General features: G+C 43.5%; 4 protein-coding genes across 5 annotated transcripts; 1 reads left to right on the plus strand and 3 right to left on the minus strand.

Annotated features, from left to right (window-relative positions):
- Window positions 1–805: 805 nt before the first annotated feature.
- Window positions 806–8014, plus strand: nfrkb (nuclear factor related to kappaB binding protein; the record flags this gene model as incomplete). The annotated part of the gene is made up of 25 exons (XM_079283074.1): window positions 806–931; window positions 1041–1242; window positions 1345–1472; window positions 1552–1723; window positions 1825–1929; window positions 2021–2094; window positions 2164–2245; window positions 2346–2541; window positions 2626–2737; window positions 2840–2966; window positions 3063–3140; window positions 3234–3310; window positions 3399–3445; window positions 3720–3780; window positions 3881–4055; window positions 4137–4243; window positions 4350–4473; window positions 4712–4791; window positions 4905–5101; window positions 5192–5462; window positions 5541–5720; window positions 5863–6591; window positions 7053–7159; window positions 7268–7403; window positions 7491–8014. 25 exons carry the CDS (start codon window positions 806–808, stop codon window positions 7629–7631), a joined length of 3834 nt encoding a protein of 1277 aa, XP_079139200.1. The 3' UTR covers window positions 7632–8014.
- On the minus strand, window positions 7950–12073 carry tmem45b (transmembrane protein 45B). The gene is made up of 6 exons (XM_079283828.1): window positions 11977–12073; window positions 10597–10794; window positions 10294–10506; window positions 10013–10197; window positions 9614–9756; window positions 7950–8285 (listed from the first exon to the last, which is right to left on the minus strand). Exons 2-6 carry the CDS (start codon window positions 10784–10786, stop codon window positions 8174–8176), a joined length of 843 nt encoding a protein of 280 aa, XP_079139954.1. The 5' UTR covers window positions 10787–10794; window positions 11977–12073; the 3' UTR covers window positions 7950–8173.
- Window positions 7950–17697, minus strand: LOC306788341 (transmembrane protein 45B-like). 2 transcript variants are annotated; one of them, XR_013772593.1, is made up of 7 exons: window positions 17601–17697; window positions 16220–16417; window positions 15917–16129; window positions 15636–15820; window positions 15237–15379; window positions 13724–13914; window positions 7950–8136 (listed from the first exon to the last, which is right to left on the minus strand). XR_013772593.1 is itself a non-coding variant. In XM_079283829.1 (6 exons), exons 2-6 carry the CDS (start codon window positions 16407–16409, stop codon window positions 13803–13805), a joined length of 843 nt encoding a protein of 280 aa, XP_079139955.1. In that variant the 5' UTR covers window positions 16410–16417; window positions 17601–17697; the 3' UTR covers window positions 13653–13802. The 2 variants fall into 2 exon arrangements, 1 of the variants encoding a protein (XP_079139955.1); XM_079283829.1 differs by lacking the exon at window positions 7950–8136 and having other exon boundaries at window positions 13653–13914.
- LOC306788324 (guanine nucleotide-binding protein G(I)/G(S)/G(O) subunit gamma-8-like) lies at window positions 12661–13356 on the minus strand. The gene is made up of 2 exons (XM_079283804.1): window positions 13268–13356; window positions 12661–12800 (listed from the first exon to the last, which is right to left on the minus strand). The coding sequence occupies exons 1-2, from the start codon at window positions 13349–13351 to the stop codon at window positions 12672–12674; spliced, it is 213 nt and encodes a 70-aa protein (XP_079139930.1). The 5' UTR covers window positions 13352–13356; the 3' UTR covers window positions 12661–12671.
- Window positions 17698–17865: the final 168 nt, after the last annotated feature.

The following is a 17865-nucleotide window of genomic DNA, read 5'->3' on the forward strand; positions in this document are numbered from 1 at the left end:
ACGGTACATGTGGGAGTCTATACATAAAATTCACAATAAACAATAAAAAATAAAAGACATAAATACATTAATTGATTAACAAGATAATGTTATGTTAGCTTATACAACTTATGCTCTATTTTCTTTCTTTATTTGTAAGATATAGTAGTATATATAGTAATTATCAATTTAGATGTATTATTAATATTTACATTTCAAATATATTGTCATCAAATAGTAATAAGACTAAATTAATAAATGAGATCCGCATATAATGCATGTGTGTATGTAACTAAGTGCTTTCTAAATTAAAAAAAGAAACTATGCCAACACTAACAATATGAATATTAGCGTTAATAAGTACAGAGTGCATGTTGTTAAAACGTTATTACGTCTTGTATATAATTTTACAGTTTTGGAATTCAAATATATCATTTAGCTACATACTCATCGAATTCCTGTAGAGGGCAGCAGAACGCACGAGGTGAGCAGCGCAGCCGTGTTTATTATCCGATTTCTGTAGAAGAAGAAAACGGTACGTCGGTGAAACAGTTCCCCCTTCATTTCCAAAACACAAAAGCAGTGTCAGGTGAGCGCTGTGAGCAGTTTTTAATCAGCAGTATCAACTATATTATGTCGAACAGTAACAGCATGTGTCCGTTATGAACGTTACAACTTGCTCTGTTGATAACGTAACGCTAGCTGGTGCGCTACGTTACTGTACGAAGCGGCTAATGTGTTGACATTGGTGAATGCTTTGCTAATGTTTATGTCGTTTGTAGCACTTCTATGCGAAGAGGCGTAAAGCTCGCTACAGGGGAGAAGAATGGATGCCCTCGCCCACATGCTCACAGACCCTCTTGATGTAAAAGAAGAAAACGATGAACAAATCACAGAGGAGTGCATGCTGGGTAACTGTAGATTGAACCTGCCAGAGGACCTACTTGAGGACGTGAGTTATCTGGTCATGAAATGCTGCTCTGTCCTGCCTTTGTACCATTGCTCACACGCACAAGACACAGTGCAGATTCTGCATTAATTGTCGCTTTTGTTTTCATTAGCCTGACATTTTCTTCTCCGTGATGAGTGAAAACACCTGGAGTGAAGTACTGTCAGACTCCCAGAGACAGCACCTCCGTCAGTTTCTGCCCCAGTTTCCTGACAACAACGTTGCGGAGCAGGACAGCGCCATCGGGGACCTTTTCAACAACAGAAACTTCACCTTCGTAAATCCCCTTCATCTTGCACAGAAACAATTCAGAGGTGATTCCCCAGCTATCCACTTTTTTACCCACCAATACATAACGATACAAGTGGGGTTTTTTTAAGCATTTTCTGATCATGACTCATTATACATCAACCCAGATGGTTACTTCAATCCTGAGGTGGTCAAGTACAGACACCTGTGTGCCAGGTCCCAGAGAAAGCGACAGCTGTACTCCCTTCAGCAGTATTACCACAGACTTCTGAAGCACATCCTTGTCTCCAGAAAGGTATTTTTTTGTGAAAGCTTGAAGTACAATCCACACCGCCTCCTGCCATTAGTCTTAATGTTGTCTTATTTTTTTGTAGGAGCTGCTGGAGTTCGCAGTCCACAGTGGTCTGGACTTTCCACCTAAAAGGAAGTTACCGACCAAGACTCAGGCTGAAATGCGGGAGCCACGAGTGAGAAGAAGACTGAGCCGCATATTGAAGGAGGTCAAAACTGAGTGTGGCGACAGCAATGCTTCATCTGATGACGACGGTCAGTCGGTTCTTTCATTACTATCACTGCCGATGACTTCACTGTTCTCCAGTAAAGAACTTATGAACACTAATAAGAGTCTTATTGTTTAATGCTTGTAGACATATCATTATGGGCTCCAGCACCTCAGTCACCTTCCTCTCCGACACCCACCGTCTCGCTCAGAGTTCTTCCCAGCCTCTCCACCCAAGACATGAAGACTGCTGGTCAGGGCTTTCTGCCGTATCAAGATGATGTTACTCAAATGTGTGAGCGTGGTGAATACGATGTTAAAAAGATATTTAATTTCTTTCACAGAAGGAATAGAACTAGGGGAGCAGGATTTGAAAGCCATGCTGCATAACCATCGGGAGAAGAGGAAGCGACAGCCCGTAAGTGGTGTCACAGATATGGTTTAGTCTTGATTTGCATAATATGTAATTAATGAGTGATTTATTCAGGATCATCCAGACTTGATGACCTCTGACGTCCACCTCGGAGACATACTTTCAAGAGCGAACATTGGTCGGAAGGGGGCTATGTGTGAGTAAAATAATTAAATCTTGTTGATAAATCTTATTAAGCAAACGTCTTCATGACACACAGTTGAAATGTTTATTTTCCTGCTTTTTTTTTCTTGCAGCATTTTTTGATCTGTCTCTGCCTAAGAAGAAGATCAAAGACGAGAGGAGGAAGAAGAAGATGAGGACAATAAAAGTGGAATCTGAGGATCCCTGTGAAATTCTTGCACCTTCAGACACCCCATCAGCACCAACGGCGAGCATCATCAACTCCCTGCCAGACACCCCGTCTACTCCACTGGCAAACATCAAGGAAGAGTGAGTTTAGCGCCACACAAGTGTATGTATACCGTATATATATGCATATAACCATTGAATCTCCTGTTCTCAAAAACTACTCAGAATTGTGGAGGAGTGTCCGAGCAGCCCGGTTCCAGTTGAGGAAATAGCCATCAGTTTCTTCAGCTTGCTGGAGAGCGTCTTAAGGGCAGAACACTTTACAGGCACTTCACTGGTATGCACTCATTGCAGACTCTCACACACATATTATAATATATAATATAATGATCACAGCTCTGGCTGCGTGTTGTAAAACGCCTACATTGTGATCTCACAGCTGGAGGAGAAAGTTCAAATGTGGCAGTCCTCTCCAGCCAGCACCCTCAATGTGTGGTTCTCCTCTGTCCCGTGTTGGTCCGACTTGGTTCTGCAAGCTCTGCAGTTTCTTGCAGGAGAGACTAAAGGTATGAAGCAGTGGTCACAGCAGGACACTCGCACTGAAACGGTCAAGCGTTGTTTTCCACCCACTGTTACTCATGTATGGTGTGTTTGCTAATCAGATGGAATGATGGCCCTCCCCAGTGGATTTTCTCCATTTGTGGAGTTTGCTGACGACTCTCAGCAGTGGCGGTGGATCGGTAAGAGGGATCCGTTACATCCCTGATTGATGCAGTGCTCGGTGTTCAGACTGATTTGTATTCTTGAGGATAAAAGTCAATTATTTATTTCAGGCCCCACTCAGGATACAGAGAAGGATCTCAGTGCACTCTGTCAGTTGTGGCTGGACTCCAAAGACTTGGTTATCAAGGTAGTACAGTTCTATCGCAAACACATTTCACATGCTATGCCACTGTGTTCATGGTTACAGAATTTTTTTTTTTTTTTGTCTTTCACAGACAGAAAATGAGGACATGCTAGAGATGACTTCTCCCACACCAAGAGTGTAAGATTCACGGCGTTTTCATTGTAAAAAAATCACTAATTAATTAGTTGATCGACCAGTAATTAATTGATTTTTATTTGTGTTGCTTGTAGGACAACGCATGCATACATTAATTTAATTTGATGTATTTAAGATAACAAATGGTTAATTTTCACAATAAGAAAAATTGTCGCTTTTTTATCAATAAATATAAGAGTTATTCGTAGCCTGACTTTAACATAATAAAGTAGTTTTAGCTGTTGAAGCTAACAGTGTAATATCTCTGACCGAGCAGCTCAACTGATTACGTGGTGCGGCCCAGCACTGGAGATGAGAGACAAGTGTTTCAAATCCAGGTTTGTTTGTGCTGCTGGAATTTTACAAAAATGTTGCCTTATTTTGCCTGGACATGAACTTCTCTAAGCCAACAAATGTTTCATTTGGTTTTTTTTTTAGGAGCAGCAGCGATACAACCAGCCACATAAAGCCTTCACCTTCAGGATGCACGGCTTTGAGTCTGTGGTGGGGCCGGTTAAAGGAGTGTTTGATAAGGAGATGTCTCTCAACAAAGCCAGGGAGCACACGTTGCTCCGCTCAGACCGACCACCATATGTGACCATTCTCTCTCTGGGTTCGGCCTCCTCTTTTACTCTCTATCCTCAGGCTTTATCGAGTGTGTGCGATTCTGACTTCTCCCCTCTTACTTCCGCAGTGCGCGACGCAGCAGCCAGGTTACCAAATGGAGAAGGAACAAGGGCAGAGATCTGTGAACTGTTGAAAGACTCTCAGTTTCTTGCTCCGGATGTCACCAGTGCACAGGTAAGATATGTATAGTTGGTGTCGTTCAGCTAACTCTTGCAGAGTGACTTGTGTGTGCCGTACATTGGCCTGCAGCCTTTAAGTTATTGCCTTCTTTGCCATTTAGGTGAACACCGTTGTCAGCGGTGCCCTGGATAGACTTCACTATGAGAAAGACCCCTGTGTGAAGTATGATATCGGCCGCAAGCTCTGGATTTACCTGCACCGCAGTCGCAGTCAAGAGGAGTTTGGTGAGAATCCATCTGCTTTATTTTAGGGTTCAGCTGTCCAACCTTTGTAGTTGGTGTAAAGACCTCTAATCATGCACTTGTTTGAGTGGAGGCAGCCAATAAGGAGCCATTTGTCTAGTTTGATGAGCCGACTATTCTCTGAAAAGAAGATGTACGCAATTTATTTTAACCCTCACAGTATATGCTCCCAGTCTTCAAGATCACAGTGATATGGAAAATGTTTTTTTCTTTCATCCAGAGAGGATCCACCAGGCTCAAGCTGCTGCTGCAAAGGCAAGAAAAGCCCTGCAGCAAAAGCCTAAACCTGCATCTAAGCCTGTGAGTCCACTGCCTCTATTTTCCAATAAAAGCGGCGCGTAGCTGCACACAGCCGTGTTTTCAGGGTCTGAGAGGCCAACGTGTTTGTTACGAATCTCCTGTTTATGTTTTAGAAGTCGGGAAGTAAAGACGGAGGCAGTAAAACCCCGGGATGTCTGGAGGCGGGACAGGATACAATCTCCAATCCCATGTCTCCGACCCCTACAACACCCACCCCGATCCCACCCGGAACCCCTAAGTCCCCCTTACCCTGCACAGCCACCACGCCAACAAAGACCGGAGTCCCCGATACAATCAAAACCAGCACAGGGTCAGTGTGACACAATTCGGTTTGTACTATAGATACACCCATTTTCATCTGTGTGATTCTCCTCTCTTGCCCCTTCTCGCTCTCTTCCAGAGTTCTTCTTGTGTCCCCTCCCTCGTTGCCCCAGCTGGGAACCATCTTACCCATCAGTCAGGCTTGTCCGCCGGTCTCTCAGCCAGTCACAGCCCAACACACGGCTCGCATAGTGAGTCACCTGGCGGCGGGCTCCCTCCCTCAGGTACGGGTCGTCTCTGCTCATCCGGGTCTGGGTTCTTCGGCAGGAAGTCAGCAGGCCACACTGGTCCATCAGACGCCTCACCAGATCAGGATGCCGGTGTCGATGGCAGCCAGGGGCCTTTCACAGGTAATCAAATAACGAGCTGCGTTTGTTGTTTTGCATCTTGCAAATATATCTGATTCATTCGTCGTGTGTTTTCATTAGGCAGTGGTTTCTGTGCCTCTGAGGAGTCAGTCTGCCAGTAGTCCAGTCCAGGTGCCGACCACCCTGTCTGTGTCCGCTGTAGCTGTGGCCAAACCTCAAGCCAGATCAGCTGCTAGCCCAGCGAACAACCTTGCTTCCCCTGCAATGCTGCAAGGAGTTGCCGGCTCAAGTATCAAACAGGTACCTGCTACCTTTACTGGTTTCAGCTAAAATGGTCTGCAGGTTATGGAGCTGACCCAAACAGAAACTCCATATCCTTAAATAAGTAATGTCATTTGCCATGTTAATAACCACAAGATGTGTCTTTTGGTGTTCTTTAAAGGTGTCCATCACAGGCCAGTTGGGAATGAAGACTGCAGGAGGAGGAGGAGGAATTCCAATCACGGCTACAAACCTGCGCATCCAGGGTAAAGATGTGCTTCGTCTTCCATCGTCCTCCATCACCACGGACGCCAAGGGACAGACGGTGCTGCGGATCACCCCAGACATGATGGCAACTCTTGCCAAGTCCCCAGTTGCAACCGTCAAACTCACGCCCGACTTTCTGGGTTCCGGCGGCGGCGGCAAGACCATATCAGCCACTCTCCGCGTGACGCCGCCCCACTCTTCACCTTCCTCCGCCGGTGCTGCATGCTGCACGGGGGAAGTGCAGACCACTAAAGCGGGCTCCGTCGCTTCTAGCTTGTTGAAGGCGGCAGGGGACACGGCCATACGACTGATGCCCACGCTGGCGGTGACTGTGGCTGACCAAAAATCGAGGACCTTCTCCAGCGTGTCCTCCCCCGACAAGAGCGGCGCCACCATTCGGATAATGCCGGGACTCGGTGTTATTCCACAGAAACACGGTCAGACCATCACGGTGACGACCACCACCGGCAGTAAACCGCTCACAGCGGCGACGTGTGCTAATGTCATGACCATGGCTGCCAGCGTCGTGGCCGGTGCCAAGGGGATTACGGTGACTCCCGGAGTCTCGTGCTCCACTCTGACGCTAGGAACAGCCACAGCCACTGTGCGGCAGGTTCCTGCTACTGTGGTCACCACTCAAACGGTAAGATAGTTATTCTGCTCATGTTCAGGTTGTGAAGAAATTGCGAAGGTTTTATGGTGTATCATTCCCATCGTATGGGGTGAATAGTTTAATTTGATTCCCGCTATTGTACACCAGAAATCTTCATATTTTATTCTTCATATTTTTAGACCCACTTGAACAGGTGTGCAGCACTTAAGATGCCAGTCAGTCAACCATTTTTAGGACCTACATGAAAGAAGTATGGTGGCCTGTAGGGGCCACTGTTTCACTTTGTTTCTTCATGTTTCTTAAATACCAAGCTGATAAACAGCAATTTAATACATTAAAGTATGTGTTATAATACTAAATACACATCTCTTGTATTACAGACAATTTATATAACATTGCACAAACAAATATATTGTTTTATTACAATGATGGACCATATATATATATATATATATATATATATATTCCTCTTTATTTTGACACCACTGTAGGGGAAGTTACCGACCAGGATAACTGTGCCCATCTCTGTCCTGAACCAACCACTGAAGAGCAAGAGTGTTGTGACCTCACCATTAGTGAAAGGAAGTCTGAACGCAAAGTAAGTTATGTATTTATTGATGTATTACACATATTTTCTTCTCTACAGCTGTGAGTCGGGCTGGTAGATTGACATGTTTTTGTCCCATTTCCTTTCTCCTCTGAGCAGTATCAGCAGTCTGGGCCGGAACATCATCCTGACCACTATGCCTGCCGGCACGAAGCTGATCGCAGGGAACAAGCCGGTCAGCTTTGTCACAGCACAGCAGTTCCAGCAGCTTCAGCAGCAAGGACAGGCCACGCAGGTTAGCCGCTCACGTTCCACTTGTTTTAGTTCGAGACACACGGAGCGTCGCAGGGCGTGACTCTCCGTCTTTCTTCCCTTTTATTAGGTTCGCATCCAGACGGTCCAGGCGCAGCAGCTCCATCAGCACATGGCCTCAGGCTCCCCGAAATCTCTTTCCACAGTCGTAGTCACAACGGCACCGTCGCCCAAATGTGCCCCCGATCCCCCAACTGCACCTCAACAGTGAATCGAGGTCCACTGTACAGTATGTATTCGGTACTTCGTGTTCTCAAGCCTTTGTCATTAATCTCTTGAATTATATTCTCCACATTGTTATAGACGAGATATACAACAATCTACAGCTCACCAGGCTGTTGTTTTTCAGTAATTAACAAACTTTCAGAAGCCCAGTTGCCCTGTTAATATTTCACCTAAATAGTCTCAGCTTATTAATTCATACTAAACAAAAGAAATCTATACGACTGTCCATAAGGTGTTTGCTCTGTCACTTCTTTAAACGTTTGATGTCATGCAATGTTAGCAAATGTGAAACAAGTGGATTAAGTCTGTCTGATTCATTTTAATGTTGTGACTTGCTGGTTATTGTTTTAATACATTATTTGTTCTCTTCTTCGGTGTCGTACTTTATTTGATAGCAGGCCGTACACTCGAGCCACGCATTTAGGTTTATATTGTGTTTTCCGAAAGACTTAAACAGACCATAATAACAAATCATATTTTAAAAAAAAGTACTGCAGACTTGGTCTTCAAAGAACCATAAACATGCATTCACTCTTCTTCTGACTCTTCGAGCAAAGCCTTCTGGGAGCTTGATTTGGAGGATGTGTTTCTCATTCCAATCTCGATGTCCTGCCCTCTTCCTGAGAATCGCTTCACTGTGCTGTTGGAACAAGAAAACAAAGGCTTCAGCTCATGCATGGACAACATAAAGATGTTTATGTCTCTTGCAGGGAAAGACAAATTTCGAACATGTACTCCAAGAAAACTGAACCTAAGTCCTCAGTTTTGACCACTAATGGTGCTGCAGAGCCCTTTTTAATCTTTTGTGTTCATATCATGTTGTACCAGCGTGTGTACAAGCAAGCAGAATAATGTACAATACGAGAGTAATGCGATACACATTTCTGCTGGCTGCCGAGGGCGGTAAAAACAAGAGTAACGCACCAACGACAAAGAAGAACCTGATGTTCACAATACAGGTTTCAAAAGAAGCAAATATCCGTAAGGCCCAGCAAATATTTGTCATTGGCCGCGTTAAGCCGCCCTTAAGGATACTGCTCACTGTGGTGAGATGTTGAATGTAAACAAAGCCTTGTTGACTTTATAAACTTCAGCGTACCTTTTTTAAAATGCAGGTTCAGGGACCAGAATAAAACTCTACAAGTCCCGCTATTCTCTGCTCAAAGAAAGCTTTTGCTAAAAGTCCTAATGCCTTTGAAGAAATCCTCATCTGTTCCAATTTATTCATCTTAAATATGTTGATAAACAGCACAAGAACACCGCAAAAGCACCCAGAAGGCCTACACCAGAGGTCCCCCAATGTTTTGGAGAGTAGATTTATTCATCCACTCGACGTTTGTTCATTCATGTTTTTACTTTTCAAATACATAAAACTGTCAAATACGTTGTCTTGCCCCAGGAAGGAGGTTGATATAGCACCATATACTCATGAATGATTTTCTTTTGGTTAAATCACCAGCAGCAGTCCAGCAAGTGCGTATCGTTAACGTGACTTCGATGTGCTTTTGCAGCTGGCTGGTGGCTCGGAGGACGTATTGTATAACCCGGGCCATCCTTTCTTACGGCTGATTGTCTCTGCGTTAGCGTGAGACACACAAGCTTGCTTTGCTGCTTCATTCCAACAGCGGTTGGACATGTTTCTTTCACTTGAAACCAATCCAAACCACAATGTCATTCTGAAACCCTTCTGAACCAAGATATGTTGTGATCACCGTCAGTTTCTCTGCACATTGAGTCATAAGAACACAACATACAGAGTAAAGTGTTTGACATGTACTGCTCTGTCATGTAAGTGTCATGAACGTGGATAAAGTACACCGCATGAATTCACTTGTACTTCATTTAGTTGCTTCCAAATGCATATTATGATGTTTACTCTGTTCTGCTGAAACCTTCAGCTACGGAACATTCAGTAACTACTGATTTGAGCTGTAAAGGTTGCCTGTAGGTAAAGGGTGAAATACTTACAACCAAACCACCGAGGAGAGGCAGGCGACTAAGAGCAGGGCCACGACTAAATGCCAGCAGAAGCACATTGTGATGAACATGATGTTGTCGTGCTGTGTCAGGTCCCATTCCGGGCCACGCAGTGGGAAAAGCACAAATGAAATCTGAAATGATAAACAGTGTGATGAAGGAGACAACTACCTGTGATGTTCAGCAAGATATTCTTATCAATTTTACTGCTGTTCACAAAAACTGTGTTTGTAAAGGAAACAGGTCTGTGATCAGTGATAGGCAACACTTTCTCAAGCTAGATTAAACTAGTATGGTTCTGGAAACCGAAAGCTGAAGAACACAATGTCCATGGGCGTTCAAAACATTCCACACAATACGGCATTCTCAGCTCCTCGTTATGCAAATCACCTGGTAGAACCAGGAGCCCTGCAGGATGAACAGGCATGCCCTGAACAGCTCCAAAATAATGTTGTCTCTTATGAACACCTCCAGCATGGTGCTGGCCGATCCGCTGAACACGGCAACGAGCAGCAGGGAGTGGATGTGAGCGTCCAGAGGGGGCCGACTGTGCACGTGGTAGTAGAACAGAAACCCTGGATGATTGTCAAATACAAAAGAAAGAATAACTCAAATACACACCAGGGGAACATTGTTGGGATGCGAAGGAAACATGCTGAACTAAAACTTGCCTTCAACAAACAGAGCCAAGGAGAGAGCGAGGCGGTCCACACCAGCTGGCACCAGTTTGGATGCAGTACTGGCAACCAGAGCTATTCCAGCGATCCCAAAGAACAGATACATCGTGCCATGCTGCCAGTTCATCAGCTTGACCCATGACCTGTTCTCTGTGTCGTAGAGGTGGGCGTGCGGCCCATCCACCACAAACTGTTCAATCATCATACCTGGAACGGGACAACATCGGGCAAATGAGGTGAGGGAAGAACAGGTTTCGGGAGTTTGCAGTGTGCAGAGGATGGAGGGGGAAAACTGACCAACAAATGAAGCAAAGATTAGACATCCTCCCTCCGTGTAGTCCAGGGTTCGAAATAAAGGCGACATAATGCGTCGTCCTTTGGGCTGACTGGTCCTCCAGTAGTGTTGCAGAATGTGTTTTATTGTTAGCCAACACCCGAACAACAGGAAAAAAGAGCCAGGAATGGCATGTCCTCCAAAGTTTGCCATTGTTGGGCCTGAAAATGTAAGAAAAACAACTTAGTAGTAAATACAATGCATTTGATGGAAACACAATATTTACCATTGTAGCTCAATGCTCTATTTCCTTTGAACAGAGTCATCGTCGAGGTCAAAGTACGAGCTGGTGGCTTTATTTGACGAGCCGTGTAATGATTACAAGCAATAATGTGACGTAACGACGGAACTAAAAAGAGCAGCTCACCTCAAACACGGGACGGTAGATTGCTTCAACGTGAAGGGCTTTTGCAAAGTAAATGTCATATAGTTTCCGAACCATTTCCTGAATACAGCGTAAAAGCCTTGTAATATGAGAGTGAGGTGGAGTTAGTTGTGAGCTAAAACATCAGCCTGGTTGAATATGTAGTATTGTATTCGTGTCATATTAATCTCACGAAATCCCAAGAAGCAATGTGCCATTCAATGGAAACGAGGACACATGGGTATCTTGGTGCTTTAGTGTATTATCAGGGTAGGTTAATAGAAGATATAGCCTTTGATCCAGACGTGAGCCGCTCATTTGTCTTGCAAACATGAAATTCAAATCGTACAGAGCTGTTTGGTGAATGAATCGGTTGGCTCTCTGTCAAGGTTTTTTTTTTAAAAGCACGAAAGATATTTGTATCTAATTTTGTCAGTACAAAAGTGTGACAGATAAAATATGAAAAGCTGAGCAATGTGCTTTCTGTGTTGCTCCTGCACCTAGAAATGAAAAATGAGACATATTCCTGCAGCATAGTCACTCTTAAGGTGGCACGTTAGGGCTCTGTTGGTGAATAGATGGGCCTCCTGCGAGAACATTTTTGTTTTCGTTCACTTTCCCGTTCTTTTTGTCGTGCGATGTGTGTTTGTGTGTTTCTTACATGAGGCCCATTGCAATTAAAGGTGACTGTAACGTCTTCTTGGTGTCAGTAGGGTGTGTTTAGCACAGTCATCTGTTCGACAAGTTTTTCTTGAGCAGCCCTGTTTGACTTCATTGTTTTTGTTTCGTTCGTTCTCATCCAATAGATTGAGATAGATTAGACTGTAAAAACAACCTTAACTACAAATATCATCTCCACATAGAATGTTCTTGATGAGCAGAAACTGTCGTAAGCTGAACAGCCCCCTGTACAGATACTGTGTGAAAATGAGCCTTTTCCTATCACACTTAATAAAAGATCATAACAGATTGTACATACCTTATTCTCTGCTGCTAATTCCCAAAGGCTTCAGAAAGGCTTTGCTAATCAGTAAACCTTAGCAGCTGTTGGAGAGACCGCACTCTGTAAGTTCTGTGTAAACTCTGCACACCTAATGCGGCACCTGTATTGACATCATCACATTGCCCCGCCCATCATTTGCATAGATTTCTGTGCCCAAGGGACTTCCTCATGGGAGACAGATATGACATGCAGACGGAAAACAATACTTGACTTAAGATCACGTTGTATATTTGGTATAAAAAGAGAAAAAATCTTCAACACGTCCATGTCAAGTTATTGTGGACTAGAGTATGTTTTTCATGCTGTTAAAATATGATGCAGAGCAAACTGTGTGCAACTTTATTTTGCCTTTAAATATCTTAAAATGAGTCAGTCTTCAGCAGAAAAGACAGAATGAGAACTAAACCGTTGACTTAATATATAAACTCCGATACAATCTGGGTGCAGCAGGAGACGCAGCAGTGCCGGCCTGTCTCAATGAACTTTGGACCCACTTTTGATCAAATCTTTATTGTCATCATTGTCATGGTCAAATGATCATTCCTCAGGTAAAGTTAGTCACCAAAGAGCTGCTGTAATTACAAAAAAATGATTCTATAAAATGAAAGTTCTCTCGTTGTTTGTCATTACAGCTGAAATTAAAAATAGCTAAGACATTTATCTTGTGGGGGTTATAGTATTTCACAGAATAATTTCTTCTCTCGAAACGGGTTCTCAGAGGAAAGTACTGGTGTCACCAGGGGGTCCTCTTTGGCATGAGCTTCACAGTAGGCCATCAGATCAGCTGCTGCTTTGGATATCTGTAAAAAAAAATAAAAGGGTGTGTGTGTGTGTGTGTGTGTGTGTGTGTGTGTGTGTGTGTGTGTGTGTGTGTGTGTGTGTGTGTGTGTGTGTGTGTGTGTGTCGAAAATTGGAGGGGAAGAGGATAAAAAAAATTATATTATTCCTTATTTTTTATTTTTTTTTAGCATTGATTATACATTAAAATAAAACGTTTTTCCTGCATCAATCAAAACAGTGAAAAATGACATCAGAAAATTTTATTTAATTGTTAAAAAAAAGGTTGTCAATTAGGTGAACTGCGAAAAATTCAAGATTCGAAGTCAACGTTCATTTAAATATCCATGAAATCGAATCTCTTTTGAGACGAAAGTGAGAAGAGCATTTGCATTCACTCATTCATAATAAAACATGCTGCCACAATTAACAACCGAAAGCCATTTCTTAACTTGTCCAGCATCATTACTTACATAATGTGCTGACTCACCATCATCCTCTCTATGTTGACCTCCAGTTTCAGTTGTTCCACCGTCTTTCGAGCATCTGCAATCTTGGCCATGTTGTTGGACATCCTGCCCCTTTCCAACTGAAAGTCAGTCAGCCTGGAGCAAACCATCAACGTTGACTCATCAGGCAAGAAATATTCATATGCATCACCGATAAAAAATAAAATAAAAGTGGAATAAACTAAATCCAAACATGAGACACTTCTAAAGTGCAAACACAGTTGATGAAGGTGTGCCATGCTTAGAGTCAGTTTCAATTTGCTTGTTATTTCTGCTCCCTGGGTCTCAGCTGCAAGTGGCACAGCGAGGGTCTCAGAGGAGGAGGGCTTGGGAGGGAGGGGAGGCAGAGCAGCCTCCCCAGGGGAGGGCATCCGCTAGCTGCCACGCATTTAGGTTTATATTGTGTTTTCCGAAAGACTTAAACAGACCATAATAACAAATCATATTTAAAAAAAAAAATCTAAAGTACTTTGTACAAACTGCAGACTTGGTCTTCAAAGAACCATAAACATGCATTCACTCTTCTTCTGACTCTTCGAGCAAAGCCTTCTGGGAGCTTGATTTGGAGGATGTGTTTCTCATTCCAATCTCGATGTCCTGCCCTCTTCCTGAGAATCGCTTCACTGTGCTGTTGGAACAAGAAAACAAAGGCTTCAGCTCATGCATGGACAACATAAAGATGTTTATGTCTCTTGCAGGGAAAGACAAATTTCGAACATGTACTCCAAGAAAACTGAACCTAAGTCCTCGGTTTTGACCACTAATGGTGCTGCAGAGCCCTTTTTAATCTTTTGTGTTCATATCATGTTGTACCAGCGTGTGTACAAGCAAGCACAATAATGTACAATACGAGAGTAATGCGATACACATTTCTGCTGGCTGCCGAGGGCGGTAAAAACAAGAGTAACGCACCAACGACAAAGAAGAACCTGATGATCACAATACAGGTTTCAAAAGAAGCAAATATCCGTAAGGCCCAGCAAATATTTGTCATTGGCCGCGTTAAGCCGCCCTTAAGGATACTGCTCACTGTGGTGAGATGTTGAATGTAAACAAAGCCTTGTTGACTTTATAAACTTCAGCGTACCTTTTTAAAATGCAGGTTCAGGGACCAGAATAAAACTCTACAAGTCCCGCTATTCTCTGCTCAAAGAAAGCTTTTGCTAAAAGTCCTAATGCCTTTGAAGAAATCCTCATCTGTTCCAATTTCTTCATCTTAAATATGTTGATAAACAGCACAAGAACACCGCAAAAGCACCCAGAAGGCCTACACCAGAGGTCCCCCAATGTTTTGGAGAGTAGATTTATTCATCCACTCGACGTTTGTTCATTCATGTTTTTACTTTTCAAATACATAAAACTGTCAAATATCTTGCCCCAGGAAGGAGGTTGATATAGCACCATATACTCATGAATGATTTTCTTTTGATTAAATCACCAGCAGCAGTCCAGCAAGAGTGTATCGTTAACGTGACTTCGATGTGCTTTTGCAGCTGGCTGGTGGCTCGGAGGACGTATTGTATAACCCGGGCCATCCTTTCTTACGGCTGATTGTCTCTGCGTTAGCGTGAGACACACAAGCTTGCTTTGCTGCTTCATTCCAACAGTGGTTGGACATGTTTCTTTCACTTGAAACCAATCCAAACCACAATGTCATTCTGAAACCCTTCTGAACCAAGATATGTTGTGATCACCGTCAGTTTCTCTGCACATTGAGTCATAAGAACACAACATACAGAGTAAAGTGTTTGACATGTAATGCTCTGTCATGTAAGTGTCATGAACGTGGATAAAGTACACCGCATGAATTCACTTGTACTTCATTTAGTTGCTTCCAAATGCATATTATGATGTTTACTCTGTTCTGCTGAAACCTTCAGCTACGGAACATTCAGTAACTACTGATTTGAGCTGTAAAGGTTGCCTGTAGGTAAAGGGTGAAATACTTACAACCAAACCACCGAGGAGAGGCAGGCGACTAAGAGCAGGGCCACGACTAAATGCCAGCAGAAGCACATTGTGATGAACATGATGTTGTCGTGCTGTGTCAGGTCCCATTCCGGGCCACGCAGTGGGAAAAGCACAAATGCAATCTGAAATGATAAACAGTGTGATGAAGGAGACAACTACCTGTGATGTTCAGCAAGATATTCTTATCAATTTTACTGCTGTTCACAAAAACTGTGTTTGTAAAGGAAACAGGTCTGTGATCAGTGATAGGCAACACTTTCTCAAGCTAGATTAAACTAGTATGGTTATGGAAACCGAAAGCTGAAGAACACAATGTTCATGGGCGTTCAAAACGTTCCACACAATACGGCATTCTCAGCTCCTCGTTATGCAAATCACCTGGTAGAACCAGGAGCCCTGCAGGATGAACAGGCATGCCCTGAACAGCTCCAAAATAATGTTGTCTCTTATGAACACCTCCAGCATGGTGCTGGCCGATCCGCTGAACACGGCAACGAGCAGCAGGGAGTGGATGTGAGCGTCCAGAGGGGGCCGACTGTGCACGTGGTAGTAGAACAGAAACCCTGGATGATTGTCAAATACAAAAGAAAGAATAACTCAAATACACACCAGGGGAACATAGTTGGGATGCAAAGGAAACATGCTGAACTAAAACTTGCCTTCAACAAACAGAGCCAAGGAGAGAGCGAGGCGGTCCACACCAGCTGGCACCAGTTTGGATGCAGTACTGGCAACCAGAGCTATTCCAGCGATCCCAAAGAACAGATACATCGTGCCATGCTGCCAGTTCATCAGCTTGACCCATGACCTGTTCTCTGTGTCGTAGAGGTGGGCGTGCGGCCCATCCACCACAAACTGTTCAATCATCATACCTGGAACGGGACAACATCGGGCAAATGAGGTGAGGGAAGAACAGGTTTCGGGAGTTTGCAGTGTGCAGAGGATGGAGGGGGAAAACTGACCAACAAATGAAGCAAAGATTAGACATCCTCCCTCCGTGTAGTCCAGGGTTCGAAATAAAGGCGACATAATGCGTCGTCCTTTGGGCTGACTGGTCCTCCAGTAGTGTTGCAGAATGTGTTTTATTGTTAGCCAACACCCGAACAACAGGAAAAAAGAGCCAGGAATGGCATGTCCTCCAAAGTTTGCCATTGTTGGGCCTGAAAACGTAAGAAAAACAACTTAGCAGTAAATACGATGCATTTGATGGAAACACAATATTTACCATTGTAGCTCAATGCTCTATTTCCTTTGAACAGAGTCATCGTCGAGGTCAAAGTACGAGCTGGTGGCTTTATTTGACGAGCCGTGTAATGATTACAAGCAATAATGTGACGTAACGACGGAACTAAAAAGAGCAGCTCACCTCAAACACGGGACGGTAGATTGCTTCAACGTGAAGGGCTTTTGCAAAGTAAATGTCATATAGTTTCCGAACCATTTCCTGAATACAGCGTAAAAGCCTTGTAATATGAGAGTGAGGTGGAGTTAGTTGTGAGCTAAAACATCAGCCTGGTTGAATATGTAGTATTGTATTCGTGTCATATTAATCTCACGAAATCCCAAGAAGCAATGTGCCATTCAATGGAAACGAGGACACATGGGTAACTTGATGCTTTAGTACATTATCAGGGTAGGTTAACAGAAGATATAGCCTTTGATCCTGACGTGAGCCGCTCATTTGTCTTGCAAACATGAAATTCAAATCGTACAGAGCTGTTTGGTGAATGAATCGGTTGGCTCTCTGTCAAGGTTTTTTTTTTTAAAAGCACGAAAGACATTTGTATCTCATTTTGTCAGTACAAAAGTGTGAGAGATAAAATATGAAAAGCTGAGCAATGTGCTTTCTGTGTTGCTCCTGCACCTAGAAATGAAAAATGAGACATATTCCTGCAGCATAGTCACTCTTAAGGTGGCACGTTAGGGCTCTGTTGGTGAATAGATGGGCCTCCTGCGAGAACATTTTTGTTTTCGTTCACTTTCCCGTTCTTTTTGTCCTGCGATGTGTGTTTGTGTGTTTCTTACATGAGGCCCATTGCAATTAAAGGTGACTGTAACTTCTTCTTGGTGTCAGTAGGGTGTGTTTAGCACAGTCATCTGTTCGACAAGTTTTTCTTGAGCAGCCCTGTTTGACTTCATTGTTTTTGTTTCGTTCGTTCTCATCCAATAGATTGAGATAGATTAGACTGTAAAAACAACCTTAACTACAAATATCATCTCCACATAGAATGTTCTTGATGAGCAGAAACTGTCGTAAGCTGAACAGCCCCCTGTACAGATACTGTGTGAAAATGAGCCTTTTCCTATCACACTTAATAAAAGATCATAACAGATTGTACATACCTTATTCTCTGCTGCTAATTCCCAAAGGCTTCAGAAAGGCTTTGCTAATCAGTAAACCTTAGCAGCTGTTGGAGAGACCGCACTCTGTAAGTTCTGTGTAAACTCTGCACACCTAATGCGGCACCTGTATTGACATCATCACATTGCCCCGCCCATCATTTGCATAGATTTCTGTGCCCAAGGGACTTCCTCATGGGAGACAGATATGACATGCAGACGGAAAACAATACTTGACTTAAGATCACGTTGTATATTTGGTATAAAA

The sequence above is a fragment of the Melanostigma gelatinosum genome (assembly GCF_949748355.1).
Source record: "Melanostigma gelatinosum genome assembly, chromosome: 14".
In the NCBI taxonomy this organism is placed as follows: Eukaryota; Metazoa; Chordata; class Actinopteri; order Perciformes; family Zoarcidae; genus Melanostigma; species Melanostigma gelatinosum.